The 16854-nt window shown below is 46.8% G+C and overlaps 8 protein-coding genes across 8 annotated transcripts; 5 read left to right on the top strand and 3 right to left on the bottom strand.

Annotated features, from left to right (window-relative positions):
• Window positions 1-265: 265 nt before the first annotated feature.
• On the bottom strand, window positions 266-1116 carry M431DRAFT_87512 (hypothetical protein; the record flags this gene model as incomplete). Its single annotated transcript, XM_024923804.1, has 2 exons — window positions 266-924; window positions 1035-1116. 2 exons carry the CDS (start codon window positions 1114-1116, stop codon window positions 266-268), a joined length of 741 nt encoding a protein of 246 aa, XP_024773726.1.
• A 1184-nt stretch (window positions 1117-2300) lies between these two features.
• Window positions 2301-3716, top strand: M431DRAFT_86829 (hypothetical protein; the record flags this gene model as incomplete). The annotated part of the gene is made up of 1 exon (XM_024923722.1): window positions 2301-3716. The coding sequence occupies one exon, from the start codon at window positions 2301-2303 to the stop codon at window positions 3714-3716; it is 1416 nt and encodes a 471-aa protein (XP_024773725.1).
• Window positions 3717-4886: 1170 nt separating this feature from the next.
• M431DRAFT_6296 (hypothetical protein) lies at window positions 4887-6677 on the top strand (the record flags this gene model as incomplete). Its single annotated transcript, XM_024921626.1, has 6 exons — window positions 4887-5069; window positions 5136-5229; window positions 5284-5526; window positions 5593-5844; window positions 5898-6062; window positions 6121-6677. 6 exons carry the CDS (start codon window positions 4887-4889, stop codon window positions 6675-6677), a joined length of 1494 nt encoding a protein of 497 aa, XP_024773724.1.
• Window positions 6678-7419: 742 nt separating this feature from the next.
• Window positions 7420-8535, top strand: M431DRAFT_495997 (hypothetical protein; the record flags this gene model as incomplete). Its single annotated transcript, XM_024917441.1, has 1 exon — window positions 7420-8535. The coding sequence occupies one exon, from the start codon at window positions 7420-7422 to the stop codon at window positions 8533-8535; it is 1116 nt and encodes a 371-aa protein (XP_024773723.1).
• Window positions 8536-8647: 112 nt separating this feature from the next.
• M431DRAFT_482880 (hypothetical protein) lies at window positions 8648-9252 on the bottom strand (the record flags this gene model as incomplete). The annotated part of the gene is made up of 2 exons (XM_024916075.1): window positions 8648-8962; window positions 9112-9252. The coding sequence occupies 2 exons, from the start codon at window positions 9250-9252 to the stop codon at window positions 8648-8650; spliced, it is 456 nt and encodes a 151-aa protein (XP_024773722.1).
• A 731-nt stretch (window positions 9253-9983) lies between these two features.
• M431DRAFT_87514 (hypothetical protein) lies at window positions 9984-11311 on the top strand (the record flags this gene model as incomplete). The annotated part of the gene is made up of 2 exons (XM_024923805.1): window positions 9984-10920; window positions 10974-11311. The coding sequence occupies 2 exons, from the start codon at window positions 9984-9986 to the stop codon at window positions 11309-11311; spliced, it is 1275 nt and encodes a 424-aa protein (XP_024773721.1).
• Window positions 11312-12275: 964 nt separating this feature from the next.
• M431DRAFT_482878 (hypothetical protein) lies at window positions 12276-14237 on the top strand (the record flags this gene model as incomplete). The annotated part of the gene is made up of 3 exons (XM_024916074.1): window positions 12276-12565; window positions 12624-13818; window positions 13878-14237. The coding sequence occupies 3 exons, from the start codon at window positions 12276-12278 to the stop codon at window positions 14235-14237; spliced, it is 1845 nt and encodes a 614-aa protein (XP_024773720.1).
• A 117-nt stretch (window positions 14238-14354) lies between these two features.
• On the bottom strand, window positions 14355-16119 carry M431DRAFT_88362 (hypothetical protein; the record flags this gene model as incomplete). Its single annotated transcript, XM_024923899.1, has 4 exons — window positions 14355-14461; window positions 14538-15049; window positions 15130-15457; window positions 15522-16119. The coding sequence occupies 4 exons, from the start codon at window positions 16117-16119 to the stop codon at window positions 14355-14357; spliced, it is 1545 nt and encodes a 514-aa protein (XP_024773719.1).
• Window positions 16120-16854: the final 735 nt, after the last annotated feature.

Here is a 16854-nt window from a genome sequence, read left to right as displayed (position 1 = left end):
CACCTTTACTAAATGCGAACAAGACACGAATGATTGACTGCATCTGCAGGATTGCCGTGCTACCTTTGGAAGGCGACCAAAGTAGGAATCATAGAGGTAATTCTAATACGGCCTTAATTTACGGAGGTATTTTACCGCATATTGCGTCAATGAAATACAGAGAATGAGGTAGCATCACTGTGAATAATATGACTATGCATACAGATATCGAGTAAACTTGCATCAGCTAGAGGACACGATGGATTCCTCTCAGCATGCCTAAGTGCTAAAAAGTGCTCCGTTCCAACCATTTCTTACACGCATCATAGTGTCTCTGGAGGCTCTCATCATAACTCAAGAGCCTCTTAAGCAGATCCTCGTGAATCGTCCCGAAAAATGCGTAGTTGCCAGCAAGTGCCAAATCCCCATAGCTGACAGAATCGCCGTCAATATATGGCCCGGAGCTATTTTCCGTCAAAACCGCCTTCAGCGCCTGCAAACCAGGCTCGGCGGCAGCCCAGGCAGCCTCCCCTGCTTTATCAGATTTGGAAAGTTCTTCCAAGGTCATGCCAAGTCGAGCGGCCCGCGTACGCTCGAAATACTCGACACTTGCGGGGTTGAGGATATTTTTCGGCACCCTGGGCCTCGTTTCCGGGGCTAGGGCAGGGTCAATCTTGGACCAAGCAGCCACGACTTTGTTGTAGGAATCGCTCTCGAGATGTAAAGAGGGCTCAGGGAATAACTCCTCCAACTTTTGCGCAATAGCATACGACTGCATTAGGTAGTCGCCGTTGGGAAATTTCACCACGGGGACGGTGTAAGTAGCGTCTGATGATGATGCGGGGTTTGGAGGAATGCCATATGAGGCAAAAGTTGCTGCAATGTCTGGATACTCTATCCACTGGGTTTTGTATGGTATGTTTTTATAGTTGAGAACGATGCGGGCTGTGAAAATGAAAATGATGTCAGTAGCTAGATATTATGATATAATTCCTCGTTCAATTGTTCATGTCGAGAACCTCATCCTGAGTCCTGACTCTTGTGATTTGACTTACTTTTCCAAGTGTTGCCAGACCAACCCCTGTTGCCGGCTTCCTTCTTACTAGGGAGATCAAACAAAACCAATTCCTCCGACATTGTGAATCAATTATCATTCGAATTGCCAACAGTAAAGGGAAATAATATTTTCGCGCTCGATTGTAAGACTTTATCCATCAACACGGCTTTTATCGAGACCAAGAGCGAAAGATATTTGTCAGCTGGAGACTAATCCCTATTAGAGAGCAGATCTCCAGCACTGTTTCTTCACTATTTTCGCCTATTAGTAGTAATAGGCTATTACATATTGAAATACCAGATGCAACGTCAGGCCTTAGATTTGACTAGATGTGGGGGAACCGCTAACAATCCCCCACATCTAGTCAAATCTAAGGCTCAATTATCTACCGATATCTTTCTCATACTCTGTAAACAGCTTTCTGTAAATAGGTTTGAAGACATTCGCCTTTAATTTCCTATGGTTAGCAGATTTGGTGTAGAGTTACTACTATATTACAATCACTCACCAAGATTGATTCGGGCATGGATTGCGCAAATCCATTCCTCGCTGCAGTCACACTACCTGTACTTTAAACTGTCTAATAAAAGTCAGAAGAGTACTCTCTCAGGCTGCAGTTGCTAGATTCAACCTATAAACCTACCGACTGCGATGAATGATATCAGTGGAAGAGCCCTATAAATGTTTCGTTGAACAAGGCTGTCGTTCAAACTAAACTACCCGGCAAGAGCAATCTTCCATGCGTGCTTCCATGCCCTGCGTGAAATGTTACTCCATCTGAACAATTTACTTACTTATGTAACTCAAGCAAGGGTGTTTCACATTTCTCTTCTATTGCTAGAAAGGATATTACAACTTGAGGGGCAGCAATTCTCAACAGCCCGTATCTATACAGATATGTGTTACCGAGGATGAGAACTATAAATTTATACTTAATTACAAAATGAGGGGTAATATTAGCATCTCCAGTAGTACCATAGGCTATGCCAAACCATTGAATACTAGTGCCCTTTCGGGCTCAGACCGATGGACATGGAAGAAGAAGTCTGGGATCTCTACACAATAGCAGAGGAGGAGCTAATTCGTGAATATTTCTCTATTAGGAAGTCTCTTTTATAATCTGGCAATGAGGTGCACCTAATATTGAAGAAACCTAATAGTAGAAACAAATAAAAAGTTATATAATGATGTCAACCACAGCCACCTAATGTACGCGCATCAAATATCGTCGTTACATCAGCAAGATTTCGTTACTACTTTAACCATGAGACCACTTCTACTTTTGTTTGGGATTTTCCCTCTAGCTTTTGCCAACATGAATGACGGAAAGGACACCTGCAAACTACCCAAAGTTGAGGGCCCTATTAGTGGTGGCCAGAGGGGATACCCATTTGCGAGCTATTATGGAAATATTGATGAAATCGGCTACATCGAAGAAGAATTCTTCTTGACTGGGAATGCGACGGAGTATGAACCAGTTGGCAATCTTAGCTTGGACGGCAGATGGAATTTGAAGCCTGCTAAGAGTAGCTATTACAAGACCCGAATTCTTGTACGCAAGCCAAAACATCGTTCCCAATTCAGCGGCGTTACCCTCTTGGAGTGGATCAACGTATCTTTTGGCTACGAAGTCACTTTTGGTGGAGATGCTCCTGGACTCTACGAAGATGGATCTATCTATGTCCTTGTATCCGCACAACGTGTTGGGATATCTGGCCTCAGTATTTCGAATCCTCAGGGCCTTCATCAGTGGGACTCAGATCGCTACGGATCTTTGATCATTCCCAACGATACCGTCAGCTACGATATATATACCCAGGTTGCTAGACTTATCAAATCACCCCAAGGGCAAGCAAAGATTCTGGGCGGTTTATCTCCTGATATCGTCGTTGCAGTTGGTGGTTCACAGTCTGGTTCCCGCGTCCTCGCATACACTAATGGTATACAACCTCTTACCAATGTATTCGACGCCACCATGCCATTGCTATCTGCCAGCCAGGCGGCTACCTTTTCTACTGATCATACATCGACTGGAGAACAGGCTCCAACAGTTTCAGCAATGGTACGAACAGACTTGAAGATTCCAGTCTTTATGATCCACAGCGAGTTAGAAGCTTCATACACCATCCTATTCGGTACACGCCAGCCAGATACTCCAAAGTTTCGCTATTGGGAGGTAGCTGGAGCTTCACATGTCAACGTGCCTTTATACGAAAATCTCCTGTTGACGCTTAATCGTGATGGCGTTGAACCTCCGCAGCAGCTCTCTCAAAATTGGAGTCAAGTAAATTGGCTTCCAGTCGTGGATGCCGCATTCCGTCTGCTTCCAGTCTGGATTAAGCATCATCACCCACCCTCATCGATGCCATTGATTGAAGGATATCTCAACGGCACCACGCCGATATTGAATCGAGCTTCTGATGGTAATGTCATTGGAGGAGTCCGGCTCCCAGAGATTACTGTCCCAATTGCGAAGTATGTCGGCCTTGTTGGTACGGGTTTGAACGGAGCAACTATCCCATATGATGAAGCAAAACTGAAAGAGTTGTATCAAACGCATGGGCAATACGTGAATAGGGTGAGAGAAGCATCCATTCAGGCATATAGCAGAGGGATAATTCTGAGCTATCAAGTTGCACTTGAGGTGCAAAAAGCTGTAGCTGCTCACGTTCCATACTAGCCCAATGCAATACTGTATCTTGGAAACATATTAGTTTCTTAGAAATAATCAAAGTCAGTTTCTCATCCTGTCTCTCCACCGACGCATATGGCGGCCTCTTCAAAGCCTCCGAGACAAGATGTACTCGATCGAGGTGTAATCATCGCCACATCTATTCTCCAAAGAGTAATCGTACCGATCATATTAGTGAACTTGCATTCCGCAATGACATTCTATCAGTGTTTACATGACAAACAAACTTACGTCTTGGCTTGCAATTTGCTGCGATAGCTTGAAAAAACTTGAGGTGGCGAGACCGACTTCGTATCTTAGCAATCAATAGATCCGTTATTGGGAATACCCGGCGAACTAAACTAATTCTCATGTAGTGAAAACGATGAAGAATCGGAATGATATAAAAACACAACGAATTATATGCATCATGAGGTTCATCGGGAAACTTTCCCCTTTGAGGAACATGAAGTTGAAAGACACAATATTTGAGTTGCGGTTAGAATACACATCCGGCCGAACCGTTCAAACTGGCCGATTGCCGTTTCGGGCAATATGTACGGGTCGGCGGTCCGCTACTGCGGATGTCGCGATAATTTCCTCTCTTGGTAAGACGCCTGTCCAAACGACAGAATGCGTGAGTAGAAACTCTGCGGAGTTTAGGAGGCCATGTATCCTTTGCTTTCCCCTTGACAACGATCCGAGCATCAGCCCCAGAGCCTACGAACACTGCACAGCCGTACATGGAATCAATACAGTCCGTATGCGACAGGGTATAATGTTCTCCAGTTGAGAGACGCTAACAACCCACGCCACCAGGTGACATCGCCGCCAAGCGTCCCAACCATGCGGAGTTGTGCATCCTCTGGTCGAGAACATCCCTTTACGGCGTATACGTGCATGCTCTGGGCTCTAGGAAAAAGAACTGACGAATAAATGTACTTGATGGTGCCGCATCGCCAAGATATCCGCTAGATCCAAATCTTCGGAGCTAGTTTAGACACTTCCCCAGACTACCCCAGCTGCAAACGACGCGATACTTTCATAGGAGCGCCGATATTGGAGTCGACATATTGCATTTACTATATCTTACCCCGGATTCTTCTCTTTTTGCTGCCCTCTTGTCACCCATACACCTCACTTCTGATTCCATCCCTACTGCCGATAATTTTTGACATGATGGATACCGAAAAGGTAGAACCGGTGAACGATGTGGACATGGTCGAGTACCAAGAGAAGGAGTTCTTGGCTACAGAGCCAGAACTGACGGCAGAAGAGAAAAGGCTAGAGAGAAGTTTAGTTCTCAAAGCTGATATCCTAATTGTGGGAATGACATCTCTCGTCTTCCTCGTCAATCAATGGGTAAGTTTCAGTGATGCTCCGTTCTATGATGAAAGAAAGAAATTAAAATTAAGTCTCTTCATACAGGATCGAGGAAATATCGGAAACGCCCGTGTGATGGGACTTCAAAAAGATCTCAACATCAGTAACGATCAATTTTACAACGCTGTCTCTCTATACTGTAAGCCAGTATCGATGGCATCACAAGAAGATATATACTAACGGCTTCATCAAGATGTGGGCTATGTCATATGCATTATCCCTGCGAACTTGTCCATCCGTTTCTTCAAAGCTCATCGACAGGTTGGCGGATGTGTCATTGTTTTTGCAACACTATCATGCTGCATGGCTGCAGCGAAGAACGCTGCTACTGTTCTGGCCCTTCGGATTCTATTTGGCTTTGCATCTACCTTTCTTCAGGCCTTGACTCTATATACTAGTTTGTGGTACAAGCGAGACGAGCTGGCAACTCGAACTTGTATGTTTCTCTCCATCGAACATCAAATGTTACGTGTTACCTACTCAGACTAATCCGAGTCCACAGCTGCTTTTTATTCTGCAGCAACTATTGCTGGTGCATTTAGTGGACTCATTGCGTATGCCATTCAAAAGAACTTGGATGGTGCTCTGGGCCACTCCGCATGGCAATGGCTGTTCATCATTCAAGGATGTGCCGGCATCTTTGTTGGAATCAGTGCTTGGCTATTGATGCCGCCTCCTCCAGATCAGATCAAGGACCTGAAGCATTGGATCTTTTCCAAAGCCGAGCTTGAAGTGGCCATTAAGCGCCTTAAGAGTACGTTATTTGTGTATTACACATCAAGGCTGACCGCTAACAAAGATATATAGCCTACAACAAAGCCGGTGCAGGTTTCGATAAGAAACAAATGCTAATTGCATTCAAGGACCCTAAAGTTTACTTTTGTTCAGTCATGAATGCTGGTATTGCTCTTGGGCTTGCCTCTATCAGTGCTTTTCTGCCAAGCTTTGTCCAGCAGTTCGGCTTCTCTCCCAGTGAGTAACTCCCAACTTGCTCTGTTTAGTCCCAATCTGACAATCTTGAATTGCAAAGCCCGAACCCAGCTCTTTTCGCTTATTCCGTATGCGTGTGCATTCGTCACTCTTCTCATTGTCAATTATACATCCGATCGCACAGGCATCAAGGGGCCACTTTTGATGCTCTGCTTCGCTTTTTCGATTGTTGGGTATATCATTCTCATGGTAGTAAACAGCGTCAAAGTCAAGATCTTTGGCACTTGTCTTATCACGATGGGTGTATTCCCGTGCGTTACTCTTCTAGGAGCCTGGGCAAGCATCAACGTGGGTGGATTCACGAAGCGTGCAATGACATGGGGAGTAGCGGAAGTTGTTGGTCAGTGTTTTGCCATTATGGCTTCTCACATCTACACTGACCCTCCGCGGTACTTGAAGGGTCATTCTATCTGTTTGGCGTTTCAGGCCATGGGGTTCATTTCTGCCTTTCTCATGTGGCTCCACATGCGCCATCTGAATGGCAAGAAGGAAGAAGAGGCCGCTCGTCACCAAGCAGCTGGTACCGTTCACCCAATGAGTCACCAGTCGCTTGAGGAGGCTTATGACTATCACCCTGACTTCCGATATATTTTGTAAGGAAAATCCCCCGCACTGTTTTTAGTGCCAACCTATATTGGATGTAAATTGAACTCAACGCGCGGTTGATGGGGCTGTGGTCTTTCAATCGGGAGATTGGAAGGAAAGAGTATACTTAGTACGAAATTAGCAAGAATCAGTATATCATTGCTCATTATTTTATTTAATTATGTATTGCTTCGTAACTCCAGTTCTTGCCATAGCAGGCAAATCGCTAAATCTCCCCAAGAGGCCTACGCATGAAAACTACACTATCCAATTATTTCATTCCGTGTTGAACCAGATATAATGAAGCTGAGGTATGCGTTAGTTGTGCTATACAAATCCGTAATGTAGATGTTTTTGTTGATATGTAGTTCATATGTACGTGTCGGGGAAAATACTCTAGATGGCTTACGGCCGGTTCTCGATGCCGATGCCAAGGTGACCCATAGTTCATAGGCAAATTCCTGGGACTATAAAGTCCGCAGCTACGGGGAAGTTTTACTATTTTGGTAATAAGCCCTGGCCGAAGGTGAAGAGCCTTCATCTCAGCCTCTCCGCTACGTATTATATAATGAGAACACGATAATTCAAGGCGACATCTAATCAACATTATGCAGACAACTTGACGGAACGGTATCAGACAAGTTTAAATATCCATTGAAAGCCACTTTCTCGAATGAAGCTTATATGCAGTTTGATCCGCTGCATTTAAATCGACTTTCTTCACCATCGACGCATCTCAGGTCACAATTCTACGATGCCGTCAAGTAATGTTCAAGAACAGCCAGAAGCGGATGTATTTTACGTTGGTGGTGAATACATTCAAGATGACCGAGGGACACACATGACCGGATCCATGTGCGTACGACGCTATGGGAAGAAAGTTCCCGGACAGCCTGCCATTGTCTTCATACATGGTGCTGCCCAAACGGGGACACATTGGGAGGCAACACCGGATAATCGGCCTGGCTTAGCCATGCTTCAAGCCGCAGACAACTGGGAATGCTACGTGGTTGATCAGCCAGGAGTAGGACGATCTCGTTATCATGCAGCGGACATTGGAGATCTTACTCATTACACCGTGGAGGAGCTGGAGGCCGCTTTTACTGCGCCTCAACCTGAGAATTCGCCATGGGCACATCTCCATACGCAATGGCCCGGCTCCGGGAAGCGAGGAGATCCCGTGTTCGATGCCTTTTACGCCAGCCAAGTCGGACATATCGGCAGTTACGCAAAGGTCGAGTCCCTTTTCAGGCCGGCAATCAAGGCACTGCTAAACAAGATCGGCCCGGCATTTCTCATCACCCACTCTCAGTCAGGACCACTCGGATGGCACGCTGCCGATGCCTGTCCAGAGTTGGTCTGTGGCATCGTGGCATTGGAACCTCATGGCCCACCGTTCCAGTATCCGGACTGTCCGCCGTTCAACTCCCGACCTGAGATCGTCGGCAAGTTGATACATCCCTTTGGAATTACCAGTACACCGCTACGCTATGAGCCACCATTACCAGCAGATGCTGCCATGCTGCCTTACGGAATGTTACCGACAAGAGGCGAAGACATGATAGAGGAGACGGGAATATACGCTGGCTTAATTAAGGGGCCCCGACAAGAGCATCCTATGCGACAGCTCAAGAATCTTTGCCACATTCCAGTTGTGTTGGTGACCGCTGAAGCGTCGTATCATGCAGGATACGACCATCTCACGGCTGAGTTTCTCCGTGACGCAGGGGTTCCTATTGAACACGTCTATCTGGCAGACCAGGGAATACGTGGCAATGGACATATGATGGCAATCGAGAAAAACAACAGAGAATTACAACAATACATTAACAAGTGGCTGAGGAAGCAAATTCTTCCTGCTTTGTCGTAGTTGCCATGGAGAAACTCTCTCCCTCTAATCTATGTTGTCAATTAAAACGTTTACATAGCGTCAAGTTCGAAACTTCGAGTCCTCATTTTTATCTTTAGTGTATCTATGCTCTTTACTGAGTTGACGTATATCTATCCAGGTATTCCTGCCAAAGTTTTACCCATCGTTCATCAATCGGTCGCGTTGCCCTACCATTCTCAATCATAACTACTTTTTTCCCACTGACAGTTCTCCCTGGAACGTGCTTGGAATGAGAGGAGGCGTCACCAATGAAGAGTCGTCGTTCATCCACCAAGATTTGTTCTTTGTAATAAGCAGCACTTGCAGCCTCGCGTGACGGACTATTGGCAACAGTTGATGCACTTGGGTCAACATTGTATTCAATGGCCCCATCCCAGTCGTCGGTAGAAAAATTAGGATCATTGGACTGAATGTAGTGTATCTTTAGAAACATTGTCAGCTACAGTCTCTGTGAAAGGCCATATCGTAACTCTTATGTCATATTTGAACCCGGATCACAAGGGAAATGCTGTTTCTACGCCCTTGTAGTAGGGCACAGAATATCTTGAAACTTACCTGGGCGTAGTATACAACTCCCGTAGCTAGTGCCCACGGCAAGGCTTGCTGACCATGCTCATTCTCCCAGCTTGCGTAAAAGTCCTTGTCTTTGTCATTGAAGATGGGGTTTCGCTTAAGAAGAATTTGGCCATTTGACATGATTGTAGTGAACAATAAAGCAAATGTTTAGGTGCATATAGCTTTGTTCAGCTCTCTAAAAGTATCACTCCGCTTCATATAAGTATTGTGAACAGAGTGGGTTGCTTCATAAGCATCCGTCAAACAACCGCTCGTGAGCGGCTTTGCCGCCAACAGGCGGAGCACCGTACGTGTAATAGAAGACAAACGGCTTTCAGACATAGCTGCCCCCTTATAGAACCACTATATATATATTTCTTCTGGCCTATTGCTGAGGCATAGTGCCAGTCTCATGATTTTCACTAGTTGCACGAGTAACATCCCCTCTCTCTTAACCCTAACATCGTGGAGTCCTGATGAACACGACAAGTCCAGAAGACGACTATAGTCGCTAAAGAGATGTATACTTTAACCACGGGTGATTGGTGAAAATGTTCACTCGCCCCACGGTTCATTGGTCCAAACACTCTCTTGCGCAATGAATAATAACAAACGGCGTCTCGCCTGTATGGCAGACTCTAGTCACATCAACTAGTCGTAATATCTGGTGAATGCAGCGAATTAATATCTATTGGAATCTATTGTCACGTGGATCTGTACGACCACTCCTCAGTCGAGCCCACTTCTCCGTTTGCTCTTGTTTGCAGCTAACTTTTCTTTGTTTCCACACAACAGAGAATTCACTCTCTCAACATCGTCACCTTTGTTAACATCTTTGCTGCATGCAGTATCAAGAGGGAGCAACCACAACCATGGACGACCTTGACCAGGAGACGCTCAAGGTGATCATCGAGATCCAGTTGAGAGAGGCTCAAGACTTGGTTAAGGGGAAACACCGTGAAGGGGAACAGCCCGATACTGAGCTTGCAATGCAACTCTATTGTCAGGAGCTTGAGTCCCTAGCCACTGCATGCTCTGACCAGGCCATGAGTCGCAGCATCGCTCATGCAGTCTTGATCGATGGAGACATAATCAGAAACCATCTTGAAGAAGAGCAGCAAGCTGTACGTGACCGAGAATTTGCGATGAATCGCCAACCTTCGGCAGCAGCAGCGAGCACAGCCCCCCCGGAAACAGTTATCGAAGATGAAATGATTGAGAAGCTTGCAGCCCTCTACATTGGTATCGATGATGACCAATACTCGACTGTCGGAGAGCCGTCATCCAGGCGGGTCGAAAAATCGTCCTCAACCATTGAAACGCGGCGATGTCTCGCCTGTATGGCGGATGTTCCATTCTTTGAGACGATTCAATGTCCATGCTCACACGAATACTGTCGCGAATGCATAGCGAAGTTATTCAACGCAGCCATAGGCGATGAATCCCTCTTTCCTCCTCGTTGCTGTGGCCAACCAATACCTCTTGGCATCAATCAGATCTTTCTTCCTGCAGAGTTGGTTGGAGAATATCGTGCAAAGGAATTGGAGTACGGTACGCCGAATCGAACGTACTGCCATCAGCCTGCTTGTTCCGCCTTTATTCCTTCGCAGTTTATTCAAGGAGACGTAGCAACATGCATAAAATGTCGCAGTGAGACTTGCACTATTTGCAAGGGCCAATCTCATGACGATCATTGTCCTGAAGATGCGGCAACATTGGAAGTTCTCCGTATTGCGAAGGAGAATGGATGGCAGAGATGCTACTCATGCCACAGACTTGTTGACTTGAGCACAGGATGCAACCATATAAGTATATCTCCCCATCTCTTTACATGTAGCAACACACGACTAACGACGCGATAGCCTGCCGCTGTGGTGCACAGTTCTGCTATGTTTGTGGAGCACAGTGGAAAACCTGTAGATGCGATCAATGGGATGAAAACCGGTTGATCGATCGAGCAAATGTTCTCGTTGATCGAGATGCAGACGGACAACAACTAGGAGGAGCACGGCGTGCTGCTCTTGTGCAACGCGCAAGAAACCACTTGGTTCGTAACCACCAGTGCACGCATCGGAACTGGACATCTCGCCGGGGCGCATTTCGATGCGACGAGTGTCATGAACAGATGCCGGACTACATCTTCGAATGCCAAAATTGTTCGATTCATGCTTGCCGAAGGTGCCGATTCAATCGTCTTTGAGCATTTACTAGCACCAGAGCTCGGTTGTGGGGAGATCAGACTCTGAGTGTCTATATTTACACTCGGCTGAACAATCTGTTGCAACAATTTCCTTGTCTTGGTCATGCAATTAAAATTTAAAAAGAGAAAAAAAAAAAGAATTACTGCTGCTCTGGAAAGAAGACGATGAAGAACTTGGATGAGGCATTTGGGCAAAACCTTGTTTCTTTGAACAAGAAGCGCGTTACCACGCGCACATTGAATACCACCAGAGGCTTGATGACGGCGAGAGAAGGCCAATGGTGAACAGACGACGAGAAACTCACTTTCTATCGGCGACAACAGGGAATCAAGCACCCTCACTTTCCCCTCCACCAATTGATTGATCAACGGAAAGTTTTAGCTCAAGCATCATTGTTAAGCTTATCCTGTCGACTCCAATCATCCCCACTCTCTCTCAGCCGTCTTCCCCATTCTGTCAGTCGGTCAAGCAAAAGGCCATCAAAAGTCCCGGTAAGCCGCCACCTGAAAAGCTGCCAAGCCAATCGAGTCCCTGCTAACACAGTCTCAGCTCCGAAGCTCACTGCCTCGGTCTATTGGCTTTCTCCCCCCAAATCCATGTCCTGTCAGTCGTGCTCTTTTTCTTGGTACCTGCAGAATCGGGCATGGCTCCCGGAGCTTGATCCCGAGCGTCGGTGGCCGATCGATATTCGGGTAAAACGTGTTGTAAATGAATGGATCTGGTGGCATCGATATTTCTGAACGGGCAGGTCGATAGACGCTACGCAAAGCTGCCAAGAATGCCATGTTCCAGGCCTGAGAGGTCTAGTCCGCCATGGAATGTATTGAATAGGACTTTGTTAGACACATAGAAATGCGCATGATGCGAATAAAAATCTTGGCGGGCAGTAGAACAAAAGGCCGCCTGTGACCACCTCGATTGATTCTCACCCTTGAGGCAACAGAAGCACCACTCGGCAGCATAATGGCAGTCAAGTCGTTTGTCGCTCTCGCAGCCGTCTTGGGCTCAGCTGCTGCAATCTCAATTGCCGAGATCAACGGTGACCGCTACATTTCGCCGTTCAAAGACAAGACTGTCACCGATATCAAGGGTCTTGTGACGGCAACCAACAGCAATGGCATCTTTCTTCGATCCACGGAGCCTGATGAGAATCCCACCACGTCTGAAGGCCTCTTCGTCTTCAACAGCGCTGCAGCAAAGACGGTGAAAGTCGGCGACATTATCACTCTAGACGGTCTAGTCGTAGAGTATCGGTGTGTTTAATCGTATCTTACCTTCAGTCGCGAGACTTATAATAATTGAACAACTTAGATCAAACGCCAACTATATCTATCTGACTGAAATCAACAAGCCCACAAACATCAAGATCGTCTCATCCGGAAACGAAGTCAAGCCACTCGTCATTGGCATCGACACTTCTTTCCCTCCAACCAAGGACTTCTCCAGCCTAGATCAAGGAGGAATCTTTGGCGTTCCTAATGCTGTAGCCAACATCTCTAGCACGAATACCCAGCTTCAGCCTAACTTGTACGGCCTTGATTTCTGGGAGAGTCTTTTAGGCGAGTACGTCACCATCAAAGATGCCTACCAAATCAGCCGCCCAAACAACTTTGGCGACGTCTACATCCGTGGCAACTGGCCTGTCACGGGTCTCAATGCTCACGGCGGTCTGACTATGCTGGAGGGCGATGCCAATCCCGAAGTCATCACCATTGGTACTCCCCTCGACGGCTCCAAGAACCCGCTTGATACTCGAATGGGCGACTATCTCGGCGACATTACCGGCGTTGTGTACAATGATTTTGGATCTTACCGTCTTCTTCCTCTTACTCACCTCTCTCCCCTCAAGAATGCCACTACCGACTTTCCCGCTGTCTCTTTCAACAGCACTGGTGATTGTCTTGGTATTACCGTTGGCGACTATAACACCGAAAACTTGATGCCCGACTCCCCTCACCTGCCTCTCGTTGTCGATCACATCGTAAACAAACTGCGCACTCCTGATCTCATCTTCCTCCAAGAAGTGCAAGACAATTCCGGAAACAAGAACGACGGCATTGTTGATGCCAACGTCACCCTAACCACGCTTGCATCCAAGATCGAAGAGGCTTCGGGCATTGTCTACGATTTTGCAGAGATCAGCCCCATCAACAATAAAGACGGTGGAGAACCCGGCGGCAACATTCGCCAGGCTTACTTCTATCGCTCTGACGTCCTTCAGCTGTACAAGCCCAATCTCGGCAGAAGTCTTGATGTCAATGAGGTTCTCGACGGCCCGGAGCTCAAGTACAACCCCGGTCGAATCGACCCTCTCAACGCCGCCTGGGATAGCAGCCGGAAGCCACTGGCAGCCGCGTGGAAGACCGTCAAGGGTACCAAAAAGACCTTCTTCACCATCAATGTCCACTTGGTCAGCAAGGGAGGCTCAACATCTCTATCAGGTGACCTTCGTCCGCCTGTGAACCAAGGAGTCGAGAAGCGAACCGTACAGACCAGTATCGTGGCGGTATGTCCTTGATCTTTCTCCAAGTACCATATACTGAGATGCTGACATGAGCATTATAGAAATTTGTCGCCGAGATTCTCAGCCAGGATCCTACGGCTAATATCCTCGTTGCGGGTGACTTCAACGAGTACTCTCAAGTCGACCCTCTTACCACATTCTCCTCGATATCCGGCCTCACTGATCTTGACGAAGTTGTTGGAATTGATCCCGTGGAGAGATATACATATCTTTTTGACATGAACACCGAGGAGCTGGATCACATGTACGTGAGCGAGGGATTGCACCAGGACGCCAAGTATGAGCATTTGCATTTGAATACCTGGCAGAATAACGATGACCAAGTCAGCGACCACGATCCCAGCGTCGCAAGATTCAATCTCTGCGGTTGTTCGTCAAAGAAGACGAAGCAGAGTAACTAGACGAGAGACGGAGTAAAAGGGTGTATTATAGATTACAAATTCGTTGTTATATAAAGGCAAATATTGCCAAGATGAGTTATGGTATCCATTTGCCATTGATAAAGGATTTTCGGTTCATTACACGAAACCTCCTATCCTAGGGCCTTGGTAATGCTTCCTAGCAAATACAATCCAGTTTACAACCATGACAATTGCAATCACCGCCAGAACGACAACGGCGTAGTCTATAAAATGAAACGTTAGCACATCCCGCTCGTCAAGAAAACGAATCAAATCATGTATGATAAGTTGTCAACCTACTCATATTGCTACCAGTCACTGGCAAAACGCTCGGAAACGTGAAGAAGACGGTCTCGATAACCGCCGCAATAACCGTTCCAATATTACAAGCCCAACCCAGTATCTCAGGCACTTTAAATGCTCTCTTACGAGGAAGGACTTTTTCACTCCTCCGGCGATATATAAGCAGCGCGGCCGGAATCGCAAACGAAATCATCTGCATCAGGGAAAACACCCCGACGAGCGAATTAAACGCTGCCGAGGAGCCCAAGCTGACGCATCCGCAGACGAATATCAGCCCTGCGTCGAGAATAAGGGCAGCCACAGGGATGTCGCCAAGGGTGGTAGACAACTTCTCAAATTGAGAGGAAAAGATAAGACCGCGGTCACGGGCTAGGGCCCAAATGAGACGAGATGTTGTTTGCTGCGTGGCGACGAGGATGAATGTGAAGATTACGATACCGACAATAAGAAAGATTGTGGCAGCGGTATCGGATTTGCTAGCTATGCGCCAGAGTTTATATATCGGCACTCTGTCAAATTCGTATGTCCTTGGTCAGCAATTTGTACAATTATCACGAATAGATAAGTACCAAGGGAGTAGGAGACTGACGGGTCATTGGCAAAAATGTCCAAGCTGGGGATACAATATGTCATGGCCACAGAAAAGACAAAGCCGGAGAAGAAGCCAATCCCAATTGTGGACATAAGCGCCTTTGGCACCGTTCTGGAAGCATCAAGCGTTTCTTCTGCGAGATGGAGAGCAGAATCCAGCCCTCCAAACATGTATGCATGAGTAGTGAGCCCCGTGAAGAAGGATATCACGGGAGGCCATCCTGACGACGGCTCAAAGTTGGTCCATACCCATGTCGACGACTGCTTATCGCCCCGGGCAAGGCAAACGATCGATATAGTGATAAATGTTGACAGAGTCAAGAAAACTATTTTCTAGTCATGAGCAAATCCATTGTGCAGTTGTTGAAAGCCAAACAAGAAATGACTTACACGCTGCGTCATGAATCCATCGAGTCCGTTTCAACACGAACAAATTGTAGGCTAGGGCGAAGATGTTCAGCCCCTGGGATATAAGAAACAACTGCCAGGCATTTGCTTTGTATCCGTTGTAAAACTGAGCTATCGAAGAAATGCACAGACTCGTAATACTAGCCACGCTTGTGGAACAAATGATCCACGAAACCGTCGCTATCATGCCACAGATGTAAGACATGGATCGATTGAACCTCTTGGGCGCCATGATGCTCGTGAAATGATATTGCCCACCTGCTGTCGGATAGACACTCGCAAGCTCAGCCAGCGTGACGGCTGCAGACACATACATGGCCGTGATGACAAAGTTGCCATAGATCAGCGAGACGGGACCTCCAGCTGTTAGAGCGGCCGAAAACGCGGTAGCGACGCCGGCCCAACTGTTGGGGATGTTGAAGCCGAGGGCTATGATTTGAAAAGGCCCAATATCACGGGGCACAGCTTGAGGATTAAGCTGGATCAGCTCGACAGCCTGGCCTGTGCTTTCGGTAGTTGCTAGTTCCAGCGCATTTTCATGCTCGACTTTATCAGGCGATTTGTCTTCTGGCTGATCCATTTTCACTCTCAATATGAAGCCCGATATATCAAAGGGTTATGTGATGACGGCGGATATCTTGCGGGGAGGAGTAGGCAATGGTATATCAACTATCAACTCTGAGATGGGAATCAGGCAAAGAAGAACACTGTCCACAGAATGCAAAAGGGGAGTCTCAGTCCATCTTTTATCATCGGCAAGAATAGTCCGGACATCTGGATCGTTTGCCAGATTATAGACATGGCTCCCTGTTCCATGTCTCAGTTGACGTTGGCAAGACACGGAGGGCAAAGTCTGGATCTTGATATGATGAGCATGCATCGCCAACAAGTAATCCATATGACTGGAAGATTTGCAGAATGAGCTGGTTGACAGGGCGTACAAAATGAAATGAAAATGCCTGTACGATTGGAGATCTGTGGACGATAACTACATATTCAGATATCGGTGGACATTGGACTAATCATACAGACAGGAAAACGTCTGACTGCCTGTTGATTTGCCCCGCCAACATCATGTTGTGATACATGGAATCGATGTAATGGGAGAAGCACTGCCAGAAAATGAGGACAAAGCAATTTCCGCCGTATGTGTGACACGGCCTCTTTGCAAGGTTGGAATTGTACCTGGCTGAGACAGATGGCTTATTCGAACCAAGTTGGCTTATCAGTTTGTATCACCCTGTGCTTGATTGCCTGTCGCATGGTATCAGTCTTTTCGGTGCAAATACCATCATTTGCGAGAGTTTCCAGGGAA

This window comes from Trichoderma harzianum (assembly GCF_003025095.1).
Source record: "Trichoderma harzianum CBS 226.95 unplaced genomic scaffold M431scaffold_7, whole genome shotgun sequence".
In the NCBI taxonomy this organism is placed as follows: domain Eukaryota; kingdom Fungi; phylum Ascomycota; class Sordariomycetes; order Hypocreales; family Hypocreaceae; genus Trichoderma; species Trichoderma harzianum.
This window is presented reverse-complemented; position numbering and strand designations above follow the sequence as displayed.